At 42.9% G+C, this 21,250-nt stretch overlaps 1 protein-coding gene across 2 annotated transcripts in view; it reads right to left on the minus strand.

The window, feature by feature from the left end:
• Positions 1–21,250, minus strand: part of PMS2 (PMS1 homolog 2, mismatch repair system component) — a 45,278-nt gene that overhangs the window by 7,358 nt on the left and 16,670 nt on the right. For both annotated transcript variants that reach the window (XM_032266499.1, XM_032266497.1), the window contains 4 exons: positions 20,312–20,396; positions 17,075–17,230; positions 6,767–7,628; positions 1,927–2,094 (listed from right to left, as the gene is read on the minus strand). In XM_032266499.1, the coding sequence (XP_032122390.1) occupies positions 1,927–2,094; positions 6,767–7,628; positions 17,075–17,230; positions 20,312–20,396 (1,271 nt within the window). The remainder of the gene's footprint in view (positions 1–1,926; positions 2,095–6,766; positions 7,629–17,074; positions 17,231–20,311; positions 20,397–21,250) is intronic.

Genomic DNA, 21,250 nt, shown 5'->3' on the forward strand with positions numbered 1-21,250 from the left:
ACAGGGAAGGGATATCTCAGGATTATAAAGTATCTTACTGTGTTTATTATTATCATTGACTCCTACTGAGAATAGAAACAGTTCATGCATTCCACAGGAAAGAGTACTGAGTAAACTAGTTAGGTTTTTTCAGCTGTTCAGTGGCACATTTCTACATGTGGGATATACGTGTTGAGATCTGAGTTTACTTCTCTACGTGGTTGAATTTCCCAGATAAAACTCCTCTTCTTATAACTTTGCTTAAGACAAGACTTTCGTTTTACATAATATACTATCACACCTGACCTTTGTAAAGCAGTCCGGGCAAAACATTCAGTTTGGCAGAGGAGAGAGAAATACAAAATTCTGCAGTGACTATCTTAAAATAATTTTTATATTTTATTTATTTATTTGTGAGACAGAATCTCACTGTCTCATGCTGTCACCCAGGCTGGAGTGCTGTGCAGTGGCACAATCATGGTAGCCTCAACCTCCTGGGCTCAAAAGATCCTCCCACCTCAGCCTTCCAAATAGCTGGGACCACAGGCATACAACCATCAAGTCTGGCTAAAGATTATATATATATATGTATGTGTATATATATATATGGCTCACTGCAACCTCCACCTCCCAGGTTCAAGTGATTCTCCTGCCTCAGCCTCCTGAAGAGCTGGGATTACAGGTACATACCACCACAACTGGCTAATTTTTGTATTTTTAGTAGAGGCGGGGTCTCACCATGTTGGTCACGCTGGTCTCAAACTCCTGACCTCGTGATTCATCCACCTCGGCCTCCCAAAGTGCTGGGATTACAGGCGTGAGCCACCGTGCCAGCAAATTTTTTTATTTTTTGTAGAGACAAGGTTTCACCACGATGTCCAGGCTGGTCTCAAACTCCTAAGCTTAGTCGATCTGCCTGCTTCAGCCTCCCGAAGCTCTGGGATTACAGGCGTGTGCCCCTGCACCCAATCTGCAGTGACTATCTGACTGCTGACTGATTACTCTACTGTAAATAAAGACTGGTGCAGAGGCTGTGCTGTCTTTCTGAACACACATATTCCATACACTATCTATACTAACACTCTGTACTATAAACTGCCCTCATGAAAAGGATCGTCTGGCTAACCAGTGATCCACATTTTCAATAGCTAAAGAGGTTTGATACCTAGAGAACATGTTAACTGTGTGAACTTGGGCAAGTTACTTGGCCTCTCTGTGCATTCCTCAGTTTTATCACCTGTGGAATGGCAAAGGTAACAGTAACAACCTCATAGGTTTTTGAGGATTAAATGAACTAATATACATGCATTATTTCAAGTGTCTGGTAGATACTAGGCATTCAATAAATCCTATCACTATTATTATGTAAAAAGTATAAAAATCTGCTATATGAATACTTACAGAAAAATACATATATACATATACATATATACAGACACATATAAACTACTAGATTTTTTTTTTTTTTTTTGAGACAGAGTCTCACTCTGACGCCCAGGCTGGAGTACAGTGGTGCGATCTTGGCTCACTGCAACCTCCATCTCCCGGGTTCAAGCAATTCTCCTACCTCGACCTCCTGATTAGCTGGAATTATAGGCGTGTGCCACCACACCCAGCTAACTTTTCTGTATTTTTAGTAGAGATGGGGTTTCACCATGTTGGCCAGGCTGGTATCAAACTCCTGACTTCAGGTGATCCGCCCGCCTTGGCCTCCCAAAGTGCTGGGATTACAGGTGTGAGCCACCGTGCCCAGCCAACTATTAGATCTTTTTTTATTTTTTACATCCCTCCTTCCTAGATCTCTTCTTTTTTTAAGTAGATACGAGGTCTCGCTATGTTGCCCAGGCTGGTCTCAAACTCCAGGCCTCTTGCAACCCTCCGGCCTCAGCCTCTGTTAGATCTGAAATTTGAGGGGGAATTTGGGAATCAACACTGAAAGGAACTCACGCTATAAGCCTCTGCCCCTGGAGCACGGTGTGCTGCTGCAGCATCTCAAAGTTATATTTCTCATCTGTAGCATGTTGGTCCACTATGAAGATATCCTCATTCAGTTTGGTTATAATAAATCCCAGGTTAAACTGGCCAATGATTTCCATTTCTGCAAACATTGATTTACTGCAGGTAGAAAATGTTAATTATGAGACATTTTACAAGATTATTTTTCTGATTTTGTTATGGAACACTGTAATAAAAAAAATGCAAAACCATAAAATAAAGACCCTAACCACCCCGCCTTCTAAAGATAGCATTTATTATTCACTCATCCAGGCTATGCATGGTGGCTCACACCTGCAATCCCAGCACTTTGGGAGGCCAAGGTGGATGGATCATGAGGTCAGGAGATAGAGACCATCCTGGCTAACACGGTGAAACCCGTCTCTACTAAAAATACAAAAAAAATTAGGCAGGATTTGTGGTGCGCTCCTGTAGTCCCAGCTACTCGGGAGGCTGAGGCAGGAGAATCACTTGAACTGGGTGGCAAAGGATGTGGTGAGTTGAGATCTCACCACTGCACTCCAGTCTGGGCAACAGAGCCAGACTCCATCTCAAAAAAAAAAAAAAAAAAAAATTATTCACTCATCCAACTTTCCGGAGAAGACATCAGTTGCTACTGTTAAGAAATTAAATGAAATATATTCTTTTTTTTTTTTGAGACGGAGTTTCACTCTTGTTACCCAGGCTGGAGTGCAATGGCGCGATCTCAGCTCACCGCAACCTCCGCCTCCTGGGTTCAGGCAATTCTCCTGCCTCAGCCCCTGAGTAGCTGGGATTACAGGCACGCACCACCATGCCCAGCTAATTTTTTGTAGTTTTAGTAGAGACGGGGTTTCACCGTGTTGACCAGGATGGTCTCGATCTCTTGACCTCGTGATCCACCCGCCTCGGCTTCCCAAAGTGCTGGGATTACAGGCGTGAGCCACAGCGCCCGGCCCTATATAATTTTTTTAATTTTAAAAAACAAAAATGAAATCTTAATTCTCCATACTGTACTACTATCATCACTTAACACATCTGAGAGATGTTTTCAAATCTGTACACATAGATCTACTTCATTTTTTGTTTTTTTTTTTAAGACAGAGTCTCGCTCTGTTGCTCAGGCTGGACTGCAGGGGTGCAGTCTCGGTTCACTGCAACCTCCATCTCCCCGGCTCAAGCGATTCTCCTGCTTCAGCCTCCGGAACAGCTGGGACTATAGGCACATTCCGCCATGCCCAGCTAATTTTTTTATTTTTAGGAGAGATGAGGTTTCACCATGTTGTCCAGGCTGGTCTCCAACTACTGACCTCAAGTGATCTACCTGTCCCGGCCTCCCAAAGTGCTGAGATTATAGGCGTGAGCCACTGCATCCGTCCTACTTCATTCTTTGTAATGGCCATACAGGAACTCATTGCATGGATGTACCAAAATTTGATAAATTCTCTAATAAAGGACATTTCAGTTGTCTCCAATTTCAATAGTACACACAAAGCTGCAACAAATACTTCTGTACATAAACCTACTCACCTGTGGGTATATTTCTGTGAGACAGACCCTAGAGGCAGGATTACATACGTACTTTCTGATGGGAAATCTGTGAAAATTCACACTCCCACCAACAGTGTCTAAGAATACCTTTTTGCCAATGCTGGATATCAATCCTTCTACTCTCTGCCAGGCCCAACACTGGGTCTTTTGCTGGGGGCTTCAACACCTAATGCCATTAAACACTATCTTAATCAATCTGGACAAAAGATGGACACCACCCCTAACCTTCACATGAGAAACTGACACTGTAGTTCTCAGTCTCACACAATCAAACCTGGTGAAAATGGATTTTCCTCATTACTATCGCTGTGACTACAAGAAATGACTGTGAAAGCAGCCACGGACGTTCTCTGGGTCTCACCTGGTGGCCTGAACTGAGGATGAAAGACGCTGAGATTAGGCTGGGCACAGCGGCTCATGCTTGTAATCGCAGCACTTTGGGAGGCCGAGGTGGGCGGATCATTTGAGGTTGGGATTTCAAGACTAACATGGTGAAACTCCATCTCTACTTAAAATACAAAAATTAGCCAGGCGTCATGGTGGGCACCTGTACTCCCAGCTACTTGGGAGGCTAAGGCAGAAGAATCGCTTGAACCCAGGAGGCAGAAGTTGGAGTGAGCTGAGACCATGCCACTGCACTCCAGTCTAGGTGAAAGAGCAAAACTCTTGTTACATGGCCGGGCGCGGTGGCTCAAGCCTGTAATCCCAGCACTTTGGGAGGCCGAGGCGGGTGGATCACGAGGTCAAGAGATCGAGACCATCCTGGTCAACATGGTGAAACCCCGTCTCTATTAAAAATACAAAAAATTAGCTGGGCATGGTGGTGCGTGCCTGTAATCCCAGCTATTCAGGAGGCTGAGGCAGGAGAATTGCCTGAACCCAGGAGGCGGAGGTTGCGGTGAGCCGAGATCGCGCCATTGCACTCCAGCCTGGGTAACATGAGTGAAACTCCATCTCAAAAAAAAAAAAAAAAAAACTCTTGTTTCAAAAATAAAAAAAAAATTAAAAAAAGGAGCTGAGACTGTTGTTTCTTTCTATAAATGCTCCAGGAAGACCCAGTCCCATGCCACCATGCTCATGATCATCACAATCAACCACAGGTGACAGTTTGGTGAACTGTGAGGCCTCTACATGCCATGGATTACTGAACCCACATTTCCTACTGGCGAGGAACTCAGTACAGAGCTCAAGTCCAAGTCATAACCAAACCAATCCCCAAATCCTATCTTTGAGGGTCTGTCTCCTGGTACCAATTCCATTACGAATTTTAACAGCTACAGCAACCTGAGAGTCTGACACGTTCTGACATGTCAGAGTACAATCAAGAGACAAAAATCACACCAGTGATTTTAACAGGGATTTTTTTTTTTTTTTTAAGACAGGGACTTGGGCCGGGCGTGGTGGCTCAAGCCTGTAATCCCAGCACTTTGGGAGGCCGACGTGGGTGGATCACGAGGTCTAGAGATCGAGACCATCCTGGTCAACATGGTGAAACCCCATCTCTACTAAAAATACAAAAAATTAGCTGGGCATGGTGGCGCGTGCCTGTAATCCCAGCTACTCAAGAGGCTGAGGCAGGAGAATTGCCTGAACCCAGGAGGCGGAGGTTGCGGTGAGCCAAGATCGCGCCATTGCATTCCAGCCTGGGTAACAAGAGTGAAACTCTGTCTCAAAAAAAAAAAAAAAAAAGACAGGAAGACAGGGACTTGCTCTGTCACCCAGGCTGGAGTGCAATGGCATGATCATAGCTCACAGCAGCCTCGAACTCCTGGGCTCAAGTGAGCCTCCTGTTGGGACTATAGGCATGTAACAGTATACTTGGCTAATCTGTTTCTTTTTTTTTTTTTAGAGATGGGGTCTCATTATATTGCCCAGGCTGGTCTCAAATTCCTAGCCTCAAGTGATTCTCCTACCTCAGCTTCCCAAAGTGCTAGGATCACAAGGCGTGAGCCACCATGGCAGGCCTGAAGAGGAAAAATGTATAATAAAGCATTACAAACTAGTAAAAGGTGGTTAACTACTATGCTAGGAAATACAGGAATGGAAAATGCTACTACCTCTAGGGAAGAGGGAGAGTGCTCACAAAAGAAACTCTTGTAAAAGGCCCCTACCCACTCAGGTTGAGCTTCAGGCCTCCTTGGAGCAGGAGTGGCTGTAGCCTGCTGGATGGAGAGAAGCTGCCAGAGTGAGTGATGATGCAGGGACTCTCACATCGCAGGAGGGAAGGAACAGGACATCTCAGAAGCATGCCAGAAACCAGCACAAATCTCACCTCCCCTGGGGCTGATTCTAGGCTCTCCCAGGAACTGTCTGAATATGCCTTGGTTCCCAGAACATAGATCATCTTCTCAAAAGCTGGTGCTGGCCTAAAAGACCCAAGTCTTCCATGTTATTGAAGTCTATGTCCTGCCACAGAGAACAGCATGTGACTGGGCACAGATTCTGGAATTTCAATAGGCACTACTGTGCCCAGCCAATTTTTTTGTAGGGATGGGGTCTCCCTATGTTATCCAGGCTGATCTTGAGCTCCTGGGCTCAAGTGATCCTCCCTCCTTGGCTCGGCCTCCCAAAGTTCTGTGATTACAGGTGTGAACCACTTGTACCCAGCTTCGAAATACTCTTTTAAGAAAAAACTACCTGGCCAAGAGCTGTGGCTCACACCTGTAATCCTAGCACTTTGGGAGGCAAGGGTGGGCAGATCACGAGGTCAGGAGTTCAAGATCAGCCAACATGGTGAAACCCCTTTCTATCAAAAATATAAAAATTAGCCAGGCGTGGTGGTGCACACCTGTAATTCCAGACACTCAGAAGGCAGAGGCAGGAGAATTGCTTGAACCTGGGAGGTGGAGGTTGCAGTGAGCCAAGATCATACCAGTGTACTCCAGCCTGGGCAACAGAGCGAGACTCCATTTCAAAAAAATAAAAATAGGCCCGGCGAGGTGGCTCACACCTATAAGCTCAGCACTTTGGGAAGCCAAGGAGGGTGGATCACGAGGTCAGGAGTTCAAGACCAGCCTGACCAATATGCTGAAACCCCACCTCTACTAAAAAAAGATACAAAAATTAGCTGGGCGTGGTGGAACGAGCCTGTAGTCCCAGCTACTTGGGAGGCTGAGGCAGGAGAATTACTTGAGCCTGGGAGGCAGAGGTTGCAGTGAGCTGAGATCACACCACTGCATTCAGCCTGAGTGACAAAGCAAGACTCTATCTCAATAAATAAATAAATAAATAAAAATTTAAAATTAAAAAATTAAAACTTTACCTTATCTCTTTTCTTAGTTCATCTTCAGCTGCTTGATTTTCTCCAGGGCAAATCTTTGCTCTAAACTTCCTATAATTCTGTTCACCTTCACTTTGCTTTGCTTTATGATGAAACTGCTTTATTCGTTTAGTTAAAGAACTCATAGAAAAGTCCAGGGGCACAACTTTCTTATTAATTTTAACAGCTACATCAACCTGAGAGGCTGACACATTCTGAGTGTTTACTACCTTTAGACAAATGTCAGAATTTGAAAGAATTTCTTCTTTTTTAAAGCGTTTTGTGTTTGGGGATGCAAGATTAGGTGACTGAGGCAAAACTCTAAATTTACATCCAGTATCTTCCTGGTTTAAACAGCAGTCCACATCTGAAAAAGGGTTGTCAGTTTCAGGCACTTCCTCACGAGAGTCCACAGATTCCTGTGAGCCCCTGTCCTCGGGGGAGCTGGCCACACACTCGCTGCTGTAGTAACTGCCTGTGTCTGGGATGCTGAACCCCTCTGAATCCACGGAAGTGCTGCCATGCCCAGAGTCCTTCTCCACCTCCACTCTGTCTGCAGGGTCACTGGGTCCCGCACTGGAACGCGCTGCCTCTTTCTGAGGTCCCAGGGAGCCTCTGTCAGAGATGGCATCTGAAGTGCTAAAAGATGGCATACCCCTTTTCTGCCCTGGAGAGCTCCTTCTTGGTTCTGGAGTCTTCAGGCTGCGAGACTTGTTCTCTGCTGTGTGATGAAGAGAAAAGGCCTCCCGCAGTCTGGAAATGGACACATCCCTTTTTTCTTCTCGAGTCCTTGATGAAGGAGAATTATCCTGCTGTTCTGGCAGGGGCTTTTCCAAATCCGTAGCATGCATTTTCATTAAGTTACCTAAGTAAACATGAATGGAGAAGAGGGTCAGGGACTATCCTGAAATGGTTAGAGGATGTACTTACGTGAACAGACACTTCACAAAAGAGGAGAGCCACATGCTAATTAAACAGATGAACACAGTTCATTGTTCAAAATAAAACTATAATATCGGCTAGATGTGGTGGCTCACGCCTGTTATCCCAGCACTTTGGAGGCCAAGGCAGGCGGATGGCATGAGGCCAGGAATCTGAGACCAGTCTGGACAACATGGCAAAACCCCATTTATACTAAAAATACAAAAATTAGCCAGGTGTGGTGGGGCACATCTGTAATCCCAGCTACTTGAGAGGCTGAGGCACAAGAATCCCTTTAGCCTGGGAAGTAGAGGTTGCAGTGAGCCAAGATGGTGCCATTGCACTCCAGCCTGGGCGACAGAGCAAGACTCTGTCTCAGAAACAAACACACACACACACACACACAAAATACGATCTGGCCATATACTCACCAGAATAGGTAAAATTAAAAAAACAACAAATGCTAACAAAATTCAGGATCAAGTGGAATTTTTAAATACCACTGGTAGTAATGAACCTGGTACAGCTGCTTTGAAAGTTCTCTGGGAGTACCTCCTAAATCTGAATGTATGCACACCTGCAACCCAGCATAGCTACTCCTATCAGCAGTGCCTATCGGCCAGGCACAGTGTCTCAATCTCACTGTAATCCCAGCACTTTGGGAGGCTGAGGAGGGCAGATTACCTGAGGTCAGGAGGTCAAGACCAGCCTGATCAACATAGTGAAAACTCATCTCTACTAAAAATACAAAAAATTAGCCAGGCATAGTGGAAGGTACTTATAATCCCAGCTACTAGGGAGGCTAAGGTGGGAGAACTGCTTGAGCCTGGAAGGGGGGTTGTAGCAAGCCAAGATCACGTCACTGCACTCCAGCTGGGCAACAGTATCAAAAAAAAAAAAAAAAAGAGGCCGGGCGCGGTGGCTCAAGCCTGTAATCCCAGCACTTTGGGAGGCCGAGGTGGGTGGATCACGAGGTCAAGAGATCGAGACCATCCTGGTCAACATGGTGAAACCCCGTCTCTACTAAAAATACAAAAAATTAGCTGGGCATGGTGGCGCGTGCCTGTAATCCCAGCTACTCAGGAGGCTGAGGCAGGAGAATTGCCTGAACCCGGGAGGCGGAGGTTGCGGTGAACCGAGATCGCGCCATTGCACTCCAGCCTGGGTAACATGAGTGAAACTCCATCTCAAAAAAAAAAAAAAAAAGTGCCTATCTATGCTCATCAAAAGATGTGGATGAGGATGTTCATGACAGCGTTCTTCATTATAGCCCCAAACTGAAAACAACTCAAATATTCACAAATAAATTATGATATTTGACTATAATGGAACACTGTATAGTGAATGAATGAAAGAATTTTGCCGTATGACTTGGGTGAATCTCACAAACAAAATAATGAGAGAAAGAAACAAATCAGAGAAAAGTACAGACTGAATGACTTCAAATTAAAAACAGATTACACTATACTGTTAGAAGTCAGGAAATTCCAGCATTTTCAGAGGCTAAGGCTGAAGGATAGATTGAGCTCAGGAGTTTGAGATCAGCCTGGGCAACCTGGAAAAATCCCATCTCTACTGAAAATACAAACATTAGCCGGGCGTGGTGGCAGGCCCCTACAATCCCAGCTACTTGGGAGGCTGAGCCAGGAGACTCTCTTAAACCAGGGAGGAGAAGGTTGCAGTGAGCTGAGATCGCACCATTTTACTCCAGCCTGGGCAAACAAGAGCGAAACTCTATCAAGCAATAGATTAGTCCAATGTGATGTTAGGAGTTCAGCAGAATGAATAGAATTTGAGATAGTTAGATGTTCAGCTTGAAGGGTTTCTTTTTTTTTTTTTTTTTTTTTTTTTTTTTTTTTTTTCACTGCAACCTCCGCCTCCCGGGCTCAAGCAATTCTCCTGCCTCAGCCTCCCGAGTAGCTGGGACTACAGGCGCGTGCCACCACACCCAGCTAATTTTTGTATTTTTTTAGTAGAGACGGGGTTTCACCATGTTGGCCAGTATGGTCTCGATCTCTTGACCTCATGATCCGCCCACCTCAACCTCCCAAAGTGCTGGGATTACAGGTATGAGCTGCCACCGCGCCCCGTCGCTTGAAGGGTTTCTTAATTGGTGGCTGCTTTTAGGCCAACTACGATGATAATACTTTTTACTCTCTGTAGAATGGTTGTTTCCTAGGGTCTAAAGAACTGTCCCTCATTAGACTAACAGTTAACTTACAGGGATATTAACTAATTCTGTGGATAAGTTTAAAGTTGAACTAAGATTCTGTCTGGACAACCAGCTATCATCAGGCTTGGTAGGTTTGTCCCTACTACTCATAAATGTTCCCACTATTTTGCCATATAGATGGGTATGCTCTTTTAGCTAACCTTGAGTAGCTCATCTGGTTTCATGGGACTTGGCTATGGTTCTCTAGTTAATATATTATGCAGAAGGTAAAAGGGTTTGTCTTTGCTTTTTAATGCTTGATTTAGTTCTTTCATCTTTCCCTTACAGTACTATCTCTATTGCACCAGGGTGAGACTTTCTGTTGCCTATACTTTTGTTTAAGGTAAATGGTTTGGTTAAGATAATTTGATAATATTTTTAGTGAGATTTAGGGTTAGAGTTGGCTCAATGTGATCAGGTCGTGACGAAATCTTCCAGGTGTAAGCTGGGTGCCTTAGGTTGAGCTACACTTTGGTTTGTCCAAGCACACTCTCCAGTATACTTACCATGTTACAACTTATCTCCTCTATATGTGTGTATAGAATTTTTTAGTAGCAATAATTTCTAAAAGAACATTTGAGGAAGGTGACGGGCAGTGTGTGCATGCTTCATGGCCTTATTCGACCAAGCACTCTGTTCTTGGTTTACTGATAAATTCTCCTTGGATCTTTAAATTTCATAAAGGTTATCATGAGATTTTCTAAGGGTTAGAAATTGTAGCCCACTTCTTGCCACCTCATGAGCTACACACCTTGACCTAACGTTTTTATGTATATACTTATGCTTACTTTATGACCCTTTTAGGGTTTGCTAAAGATGGCGGTATATATGCTGAAGGTTAGAGGTGGAGAGATGTATCGGGGTTTATTGATTATAGAACAGGCTCCTCCAGAGGGATATAAAGCGCCACCAAGTCCTCTGAGTTTTAAGCTGTTGCTTGACTATAAGCATTGTAGTATTCTGGCAAATGGTTTTATTGATATAACTAATAGAGTTTAGGGCTAAGCATAGTGGGGTATCTAATCCCAGTTTGGGTCGTAGGTATTGTGTCTTGAGGGTACTAAAGCCACTTTCGTAATAGATTTTATTTCGACTGGAGTTTTTTACAACTTAGATGGAGGTTAGCTTTATTGAGGGCAGACCTTAAACACTCTTTATGCTGAGTTCTGTTAGCTTGGGTTAATCGTATGGCCGCGGTGGCTGGCATGAAATCGACCAACTCTATAGATTAGTATAGTTTAGTTAAACCTTTGTTTATTGCTAAATGTTTATCACTACTGTTTCCTGTGGGCATATGGCTCAGCAAAGTGTTTTGAGCTGCACTTAAGGGTGCTTGATACTTGCTCCTCTTGATCTGGGTGATCTAGAGGGCATTTTCACTAGGACGGGGATGCTTGCATGTGTAATCTACTAAAAGTTAACAAAAGGCCAGGACCAAACCTATTTGTTTATGGAGTGGTGTGTACCCATCTGGACATTTTCAGTGTCTTGCTTTGAACAGTTAAGCTACATTAACTGTGTAACATATAAATGTAAAGCTAAAAAATAGGAAGAAGGAAAATAGAAGTAAATAACTGTATATGGTTCTGGGGGCTTAGGATATTAAAAATTGAATTGACAGAGGTTTGGTTAACAGTGCTATTTTTTTTTTTTTTTTTGAGACAGAGTTTTGCTCTTGTCCAGGCTGAAGTGCAACGGCACAATCTTGTCTCACTGCAACCTCCACCTCCCGGGTTCAAGAGATTCTCCTGCCTCAGCCTCCCAAGTAGGTGGGATTACAGGCATGTGCCACCAAGTCCGGCTAATTTTTTTGTATTTTTAATAGAGACAGGGTTTCTCCATGTTGATCAGGCTGGTCTTGAACTCCCAACCTCAGGTGATCCGCCCACCTCAGCCTCCCAAAGTGCTGGGATTGCAGGCGTGAGCCACCACACCTGGCCAAGAATGCTATTGAAAGTTAGGGTGTGGTTGATTTAGAATATGAGACATGGGGTAGCACTTTAAGAAGGGTATATTTAAGGTGTTATAGTATTGGGATAGAAATTAGCTGTTGCATTTATTATACAAGATGGAGTTTTAATTTAGTAGGAGGGATTTAGGATTTTTAGGAAAATAACATCAATTGAGAGGTAGCTGTTGAGACAGTTACAGCTAAAATATAATCTCTGGGTTTTGATTAGGTTGCATTTCGTCTCTTGTTTTCAGGGTTTACGAGAGTACATTAATTTAGATTGAAGAAAAAAGTCAGAGATGGGAGGAGGGTTTGTGGATTTTTATTTGAAAGAAGTTGTTAAAAGTAGGCATACATGTGCTGGCGTATGTACCTATTGGTTAATTACTATGTCCTACAAGCATGTATTAATTAACACCTTATGGTTGTAATGCTAGCTCGGAATATGCAATATAGGCGTGATTATTAACTGGTTTGGTAGGAATCACATCCAATTTCATCTACAGTTGATTTGGAAGGGACCAGGCCTTCCACAATGTTGAGCAAGGGCATTCCCAAAAGATAAAAATACCAAATGCATGGCAGTGGTCCTGTGACTGATTAATAGGGTGATAGTCTCTGAACCATTGAGATGTCTTACTTAAGAGGAATGTATGGGTGATCTTAGTGTTATGGCTGTGACGTAAGAACCAGATGCCAGGTATAGTTTCACATTAGTCACCCTAAGCTTTATGGGCCTGAAGTGAGGAGGATAACACACCCAAGTGGAATGATGATTTTTTGGAGGTTGGTAGATTAAGAGACCAAAATTTGGTAGGGGATAGTCACGTTGGTGAGAAATTCCTTGACTAGGATACACTATGTCCAGTGAACGACAATATGTACTATGTAATGTTAAGGAGGTCTAGTATGGGTCAATATCCATGTGGAGAAGGTCTAGATAATCTGGGTGGTAACAGTTGATGTGAAGATGTGTTAATTCATGCTTACATGCATGTTGGGGAAGTTTTTATGTATTTTCATAGGTAAATGTACTATGTACGAATAAGCATATATAGCACTATGTATTATTCATGGGGACTAGCAGTAATGCACGAAGTACATAAAGACACTAATGTATTAGTGGTAACTCATTAATACTAACATAATAGTTAAAATGCATCTAGAGAAAAGTTCAGGGAGTAGTTTAATTAGAATTTCAGCTTTAGGTGTTGACAGTGAAATGAGAACGCTCTTTTCCTGAATTGTCCTGGGGAAGGGATCTCCATTTCTGGTTTACAAGACCAGAGTATTGAATTATACTACAAGGACATTTTCACTTAAGTAATTTCTTTTTGATTAGGGTAGTAAGTGGTATGAGGATAAGGATGGTAGAGAAATATATAATAGATGCAGTCTGTCTGATGACAATAAAAGGGTATTCGACCGGCTAACATCCAATTCATGTACATGTAACTAGGTCGGCTACTTGGATTCAGAATAAGCATTGACTTAATGGCAGGAATATTGTACTTTGTTGTTTAGATGTGTTAAGTACGGGAATAATTGCTAGAATAAGAATGGAGAATATGAGGGCTAGGACGCCTCCTAGTTTGTTGGGGATGGATCATAAAATTGCATATGCATACAAAAAATATCACTCTGGTTTAATGTGGGGTGGAGTATCGAGACGGTTAGCTAAAGTGTAATTATCTGGGCCGCTCAGGAGGTCAGGTGAAAACAGTACAAGGATTAGAAGGAAGAGGAGAAAAATTAAACATAAAATGTCTTTAGTTGTATATTAAGGGTGAAAAGTGATTTTGTCAGGGTTTGGCAAAATCCCTGAAGGTTGTTAGATCCTGTTTCACGTAGAAATAGAAGGTGAACAGTTGCTAGAGCTGCAATAATAAAAGGTAAGATGAGGCCAAGTGCGGTGGCTCACACCTGTAATCCCAGCACTTTGGGAGGCCGAGGCAGGCGGAACATGAGGTCAAGAGATCAAGACCATCCTGACCGATATGGTGAAACTCCATCTCTACTAAAAAATACAAAAATTAGCTGGGCGCGGTGATGTGCGCTTGTAGTCCTAGCTACTCAGGAGGCTGAGGTGGAAGAATCACTTGAACTGGAAGGCGTAGGGTGCAGTGAGCTGAGATTGCATCACTGCACTCCAGGCTGGGGTCAGAGAGAGACTCAGTCTCAAAAAAAAAAAAAAAAAGAAAAGAAAAAAAGGTAAGATGAAATGGAAGGCAAAAAATCATGTAAGGGTGGCTTTGTCAACTGAGAATCCACCTCAGATTCACTGCACAAGGTCAGATCCAATGGGATGGCTAATAGGTCTGTAATTACTGTAGTGCCTCAGAATGATATTTGGCCTCGTGGGAGTACATGGCCTATAAATGCTGTTGCTATGATTGTGAGTAGAAGAATAATATCAATATTTCCGCTTTCTAGAAATATAAATGATTCATAATATAAGCCTCATCCAACGTGTAGGAAGAGGCAAATAAAAAATATTGAGGCGCCGTTAGCATGGAAATGGCGGACAATTCAGTCGTAGTACACATCTCGGTTGATATGAGCGATTGAAGAGAAGGCGGTTGAGGTGTCCGGTGTATAGTGCATGGCAAAAAATAGTCCTGTGATGATCTGAAGAATTAGGCAGGCACCAAGAAGTTTCATCATGTAGAAATGTTAGATGGTGTGTCAAGATCAATAAATAAGTGGTTAATATTTTTTGCTAATGGGTGTGTTTTGCGGGTATTGGTCATTAGTATCCTTACAGATGACATACAACAATGTTTTTTTATATCATTAGTCATGGTTATAGTCCACGTTGGAATAATGACATATGCTATGTTTTTATTGTGTATTCTCTTGGTTATAGGATTTGCGGGTTTATCTTCGAAGCCTTCTCCTATTTATGGAGGTCTAGGGTTAACTATTAGTGGTACTGTGCGTTGTGGTATTGTGTTGAATTTTGGCAGGGCTTTCGTGGGGTTAATGGTCTGTTTGATTTATCTGTGTGGTATGATGATTGGTTTTGATTATACTGCAGCAATGGCTATTGAAGAATATCCTGAAACGTGAGGGTCAAGTATTGGCATTTGAGGGGCTTTATTATTAGGATTATTAATGGAACTAGTGTTGGCTTGGTAGATAGTTGAATACGATGGGGTAGTAATCATGATTAATAGCGTGGGGAGTTGAATAATTTTTGAGGGGGAGGGGAGGGATTATTACATGAGGATTCTGTAGGTGTGGCTGCTTTATATAGTTATGGATGTTGATGAATGGTGGTTACTGGTTGACCACTATTTGTAAGTATTTATGTTGCAATTGAAATTACTCGGGGTAACAGGTTAGACAATCAATAGTAAAGTTAAAATCGGTGGAATAAAAAAAGAGAGGAAATAAAGTTTAAGCCTTTTTGAGTAGATGTGGTGATGGAGGCTGAAATTTGGGTTTGTGAAATCATTTTTGGTATAGACTTTTCTAATCAAATTAGGTCTAGTAGAAATGAAGCCATATTTTGATTTGTGGATAAGCTTGAGTCGGGGGGTTGAACGGTGGGTTGTGGCTGAATAAAAACTAGTATGTTAAAAGAAGTTGCGGCCGGGCGCGGTGGCTCAAGCCTGTAATCCCAGCACTTTGGGAGGCCGAGGCAGGTGGATCACGAGGTCAACAGATCGAGACCATCCTGGTCAACATGGTGAAACCCCGTCTCTACTAAAAAAATACAAAAAATTAGCTGGGCATGGTGGCGCGTGCCTGTAATCCCAGCTACTCAGGAGGCTGAGGCAGGAGAATTGCCTGAACCCAGGAGGCGGAGGTTGCGGTGAGCCGAGATTGCGCCATTGCACTCCAGCCTGGGTAACATGAGTGAAACTCTGTCTCAAACAAAAAAAAAAAAAAAAAAAAAAAAGAAGTTGAATATGTGTAATGGGTGTTCAAGTTTGAGGTTATTAGTTATAAGATTAAGCTCTATTGCTAGCAAGAGGCCCAAGATGGTTACACCTAGGGCTGTGAGTTTAGGATGGAGTGGCACAGTTGTTTGAAGGGGTGAAGCAGGATTAATACTGTTGGCAATGAGAAATCCAGCAAAGATGCTATGGATCCCTAGGTGGTTAATTGAGTTAATTAGGAATGGATTATTTTCGTTAATAATAAGGTTTATGAATCAGGGTTGTCCTATCTGAGAGAAGAAGATAACGTGGCTACACAGACAGCCATCAAGTAGGTGGCAATGAAAGTGATAGGGCTCAGGCACTGGCATATGACATTTGTCTCAAAAAAAAAAAAAGAAAAACATGACAAGGGAGTTAAAATGCAGTCACTGTAGAATCTTCTAATCATATATCTTATATTACATCATCTGTTTACAATTGACAAAAAACTGGAGGTACCATTATAGCCAAAAAAAGACATTACTACATATTCCTCTGTGTGTTCATGCCTCTTTATAAATAGATGACCTTAAATCTGCAGCTACATACTTTCTAGTATGACACAACCTCTACCTAAAATAGGTTGCTAGTCATGGTGGCTCACATCTGTATTTCCAGCACTTTACAAGGCTGAGGTGGGAGGACTACTTGAGCCCAGGAGTTTGAGACCAGCCTGGGCAACAAAGTGAGACCCTGTCTCTATAAAAAATTTTTAAAATTAGCCAGGTATGGTGGCACGTGCCTGTAGTCCTATCTACTTGGGAGGCTGAGGTAGGAAGGTGGCTTGAGCCCAGGAATCTAATGCTACAGTGAACTATGATGGCGCCACTGCAGTCCACCCTGGGCGACAGAGCAAGTCCCTGTCTCAATAAAAACATTAAAAAATGACAAAATAATATAAGAGACTTTGTTTCACATCCAAAAAAGTTTATGGGTTGGGTGTGGTGGCTCATGCCTGTAATCCCAGCACTGTGGGAGGCCTAGATGGGCACATCACCCGAGGTTGAGAGTTCGAGACCAGTCTGACTAACATGGAGAAACCCCATCTCTACTAAAAATACAAAATCAGCCAGGTGTGGTGGCGCATGCCTGTAATCCCAGCTACTTGGGAGGTTGAGGCAGGAGAATCACTTGAACCTGGGAGGCGGAGGTTGTAGTAAGCCGAGATTGTGCCATTGCACTCCAGCCTGGGCAACAAGAGCGAAATTCCATCTCAAAAAAAAAAAGTTTACCTTGGAAAAAATAAGGAAACACATTAGCTAAAAGCTTTAGAAGCTGGCTGTACACAGTACTTTTCTTACCTCCAATATCCAACAGTGGCTGCTGACTGACATTCAGCTTGTTGACATCACTATCAAACATTCCTATCAAAGAGGTCTTTAAAACTGCCAACAAAAGCTTTTCCTCTTGTAGTAAAATTTGCCTTTTATCTGGAGTAACATTGATATCAACACATTCTAAGGAAAAAAAGAAAACACACTTATTATGTTTACATTCACTTTCATTTTATTTGTTATTATTATTATTATTATTTTATTTATTTATTTTTTTTTTTGAGACGGAGTTTCGCTCTTGTTGCCCAGGCTGGAGTGCAATGGCGCGATCTCGGCTCACCGCAACCTCCGCCTCCTGGGTTCAGGCAATTCTCCTGCCTCAGCCTCCTGAGTAGCTGGGATTACAGGCATGCGCCACCATGCCCAGCTGATTTTTTGTATTTTTAGTAGAGACGGGGTTTCACCATGTTGACCAGGATGGTCTCGATCTCTTGACCTCGTGATCCACCCGCCTCGGCCTCCCAAAGTGCTGGGATTACAGGCGTGAGCCACCGCGCCCGGCCTGTTATTATTTTTAAATGGGGTTTCACCATGTTGGTCAGGTTGGTCTTGAACTCCCGACCTCAGGTGATCCGCCTACCTTGGCCTCCAAAGTGCTTGGATTACAGGCGTGAGCCACCACACCCGGCCTCATTTTATTTATTATTATTATTCATTTTTTTCAGACAGGGTCTCACTCTGTTGCCCAGGAAGGAGTGCAGTGGCCCAATCTCAGCTCACTGCAACCTCTGCCTCCTGGGTTCAAGTGATTCTCCTGCCTCAGCCTCCAAAGTAGCTAGGATCACAGGCACGTGCCACCATGCTGGCTAATTTTTGTATTTTTTAAATAAAGACCGGAGTTTCATCATGTTGGCCAGGCTGGTCTCAAACTCCTGACCTCAAGTGATTCCCCCTGCCTTGGCCTCCCAAAGTGCTAGGATTACAAGCATGAGCCACTGCACCCAGCCAAATTCACTTTTAACAATAGATATTTCCCATCTATTATTTCATTCACTTGTATCTATCAAAGTACTATTAAAAATATTACAGTGTCCAGATTAAGAATCATAAGTTATAAAATCAGCTTTTTCAAATAAATGAGCAAAAGATAATTTTTCAACAGACAAAATATAGAAGGGCTTTAATAGGTAAATTGGAGAAAGAAAAGCAAACACACACGTAAAAATAATTTTAAATATGCAAACTAAAATAAGATATTTTATCCCCTATTGAATTTAGCTTAACAACTATATTCCTAGTACATTGTTGGTAGGCGTGTAAATTGGTAAGTCTAGAATACAATATAGAAAAGTCTTGGGCCGGGCGCCGTGGTTCATGCCTGTAATCCCAGCATCTTGGGAGGCTGAGGCAGGCGGATCACCTGAGGTCAGGAGATTGAGACCATCCTGGCTAACAGGGTAAAACCCTGTCTCTAGTAAAAAATTCAAAAAATTAGCTGGGCGTGGTGGCACTCACCTGAAGTCCCAGCTACTTGGGAGGCTGTGGCAGGAGAGCTGCTTAAACCCAGATGGCTGAGGTTGCAGTGAGCCGAGATCGTGCCACTGCACTCTAGCCTGGGCAACAGAGCAAGACTCCATCACAAAAAAAAAGCCTTAAAATTATCATATTCACTGACCCAGTAATTCTGCTTCTAGCAATTTATCTTAAGAATAATTGAAAATGGGCCGGGCGCGGTGGCTCACGCCTGTAATCCCAGCACTTTGGGAGGCCGAGGCGGGTGGATCACGAGGTCAAGAGATCGAGACCATCCTGGTCAACATGGTGAAACCCCGTCTCTACTAAAAATACAAAAAATCAGCTGGGCATGGTGGCACATGCCTGTAATCCCAGCTACTCAGGAGGCTGAGGCAGGAGAATTGCCTGAACCCAGGAGGCGGAGGTTGCAGTGAGCCGAGATCGCGCCATTGCACTCCAGCCTGGGCAACAAGAGTGAAACTCCGTCTCAAAAAAAAAAAAAGAATAATTGAAAATGTGGGCTAAGCGTATTGGCTCACGCCTGTAATCCAGCACTCTGGGAGGCTGAGGCAAACAGATCAGTTAAGGTCAGCAGTTTGAGACAAGCCTGGCCGTAATGGCAAACCCCATCTCTACTAAAAATACAAAAAATTAGCTGGGCATGGAGGCAGGCACCTGTAATCCCTGCTACCCAGGAGGCTGAGATGGGAAAGTCACTTGAACCCAGGAGGCAGAGGTTGCAGTGAGCTGAGATTACACCACTGCACTCCAGCCTGGGAGAGAGAAAAAGACTCTGTCTCAAAATTTAAAAAATTAAAAAGAAATAAAGATGTAGATAATGATTTAATTATACGAACAGTATTTATAATTTCCAAAAACTAAAAACAACTTATATTTTGAAAAATTTAAAAATTAAAATATCAAAGTATAACCATGCATTGGAATATAATTCACCTATTAAAATCGCATTTCTGATTAATTTTTAATAACATGGAAAAGAAAGCATTCACATCTAAGGACAAAGAGCAGAATACAAAATTATTTCCTCATCTCAAAGAATAAGAGAGTGAGGGGGAGAGAGAGAGGAGAGAAGGTATTTCTTAGGGTATGTGCATATGTATTTCTAAGTACCTAGAAAAAATAGTGAATGTCAATAAACCAGAACTTCAACAATCAGAAAATTCTATATGAAATGAATTATTTCTGAAATTAGGAAGAACATTTAGTCTACTTTCTCCCTTGGTTGACATAAAAAAAGTTACATTGTCCCAATAATACAATTAACATAGTTTCAAGTAGAAAGTGGGAACTCTGTTTAAAAAAATAAAATTACCTCAGGGCACAGTGGCTCATGCCTGTAATCCTAGCACTTTGGGAGGCTGAGGCGGACGAATCACCAGGTCAGGAGTTTCAGACCAGCATGGCCAACTTGGTGAAACCCTATCTCTACTCAAAATACAAAAAATTAGCTGGGCATGGTGGCGAGTGCCTGAAATCCCAGCTACTCAGGAGGATGAGGCAGAGGAATCACTTGAACCCGGGAGGCAGAGGTTGCAGTGAGCTGAGATTCATGCCACTGCACGCCAGCCTGGGGGGCCGTACAAGACTCCATCTCCAAAAAAAAAAAAAAAAAAAAAATTACATGGCCCTAAATTGTTATCTCATTCCGATCATAGCAGAGCTTTATAATTTCATTTTCTTCTTTGAGGCATTAGTCACTAGTTGTACTGAAATGCCAGTGGAACTCACCTGCATCAACAGAAATGTTAAGAACAACAAATGGATACTGATTTCGATTATACATGTGGTAGACCTCATTCACAAGTCTGGAGACCTGCACAAAATACAAAGAATAAAAAAGAATAAACAAGAAATGTTCCTGGCCCCCAACATTCTAACAACATGCTATTCTAACCAACCAGCATGTTCTTAGAAAGGGATACTTTTTTTTTCTTTGGACACAAGGTCTCGCCTTATCACAGGCTAGAGTGCAATGCAGCAATCACGGCTCACTGCAGCCTCAACTTCCTAGGCTCAAGTGATCCTCCTGCCTCAGCCTCCAGAGTTACCTGGATTACAGGCACATGCCACCATGACTAATTTTTATATTTTTAGTAGAGGTAGAGACACGGTTTCACCACATTGGTAAGGCTGGTCTTGAATTCCTGACCTCAGTTGATCCACCCACCTCAATCTCTCAGTGTTAGGATTACAGGAGTGAGCCACCATGCCTGGCCTAAGGATACTTTTCTTTTCTTTTCTTTTTTTTTTTTTTTTTGAGATGGAGTTTCACTCTTATTGCCCAGGCTGGGGTGCAATGGCGCAATCTGAGCTCACTGCAACCTCTACCTTCCGAGTTCAAGCAATTCTCTTGCCTCAGCCTCCAGAGTAGCTGGGATTACAGGCATGCACCACCACACCTGGCTAATTTTGTATTTTTGGTAAAGACAGGGTTTCTCCATACTGGTCAGGTTGGTCTCGAACTCCCAATCTCAGGTGATCCACCTGCCTCAGCCTCTCACAGTGCTGGTATTTGATTATTGGCGTGAGCCACTACATGTGGCTAGGATACATTTTTTAACAGCTTTTACTGAGCTATGACTGACATGGAATAAACTACACATATTTAAAGTGTGCAATTTAATAAGTTTTGACATATATACACAAATATCTGTGAAACTATCCCCA

This window comes from Sapajus apella, unplaced genomic scaffold (genome assembly GCF_009761245.1).
Source record: "Sapajus apella isolate SASKATOON/1434 unplaced genomic scaffold, GSC_monkey_1.0 scaffold159, whole genome shotgun sequence".
NCBI classification, from domain to species: Eukaryota; Metazoa; Chordata; class Mammalia; order Primates; family Cebidae; genus Sapajus; species Sapajus apella.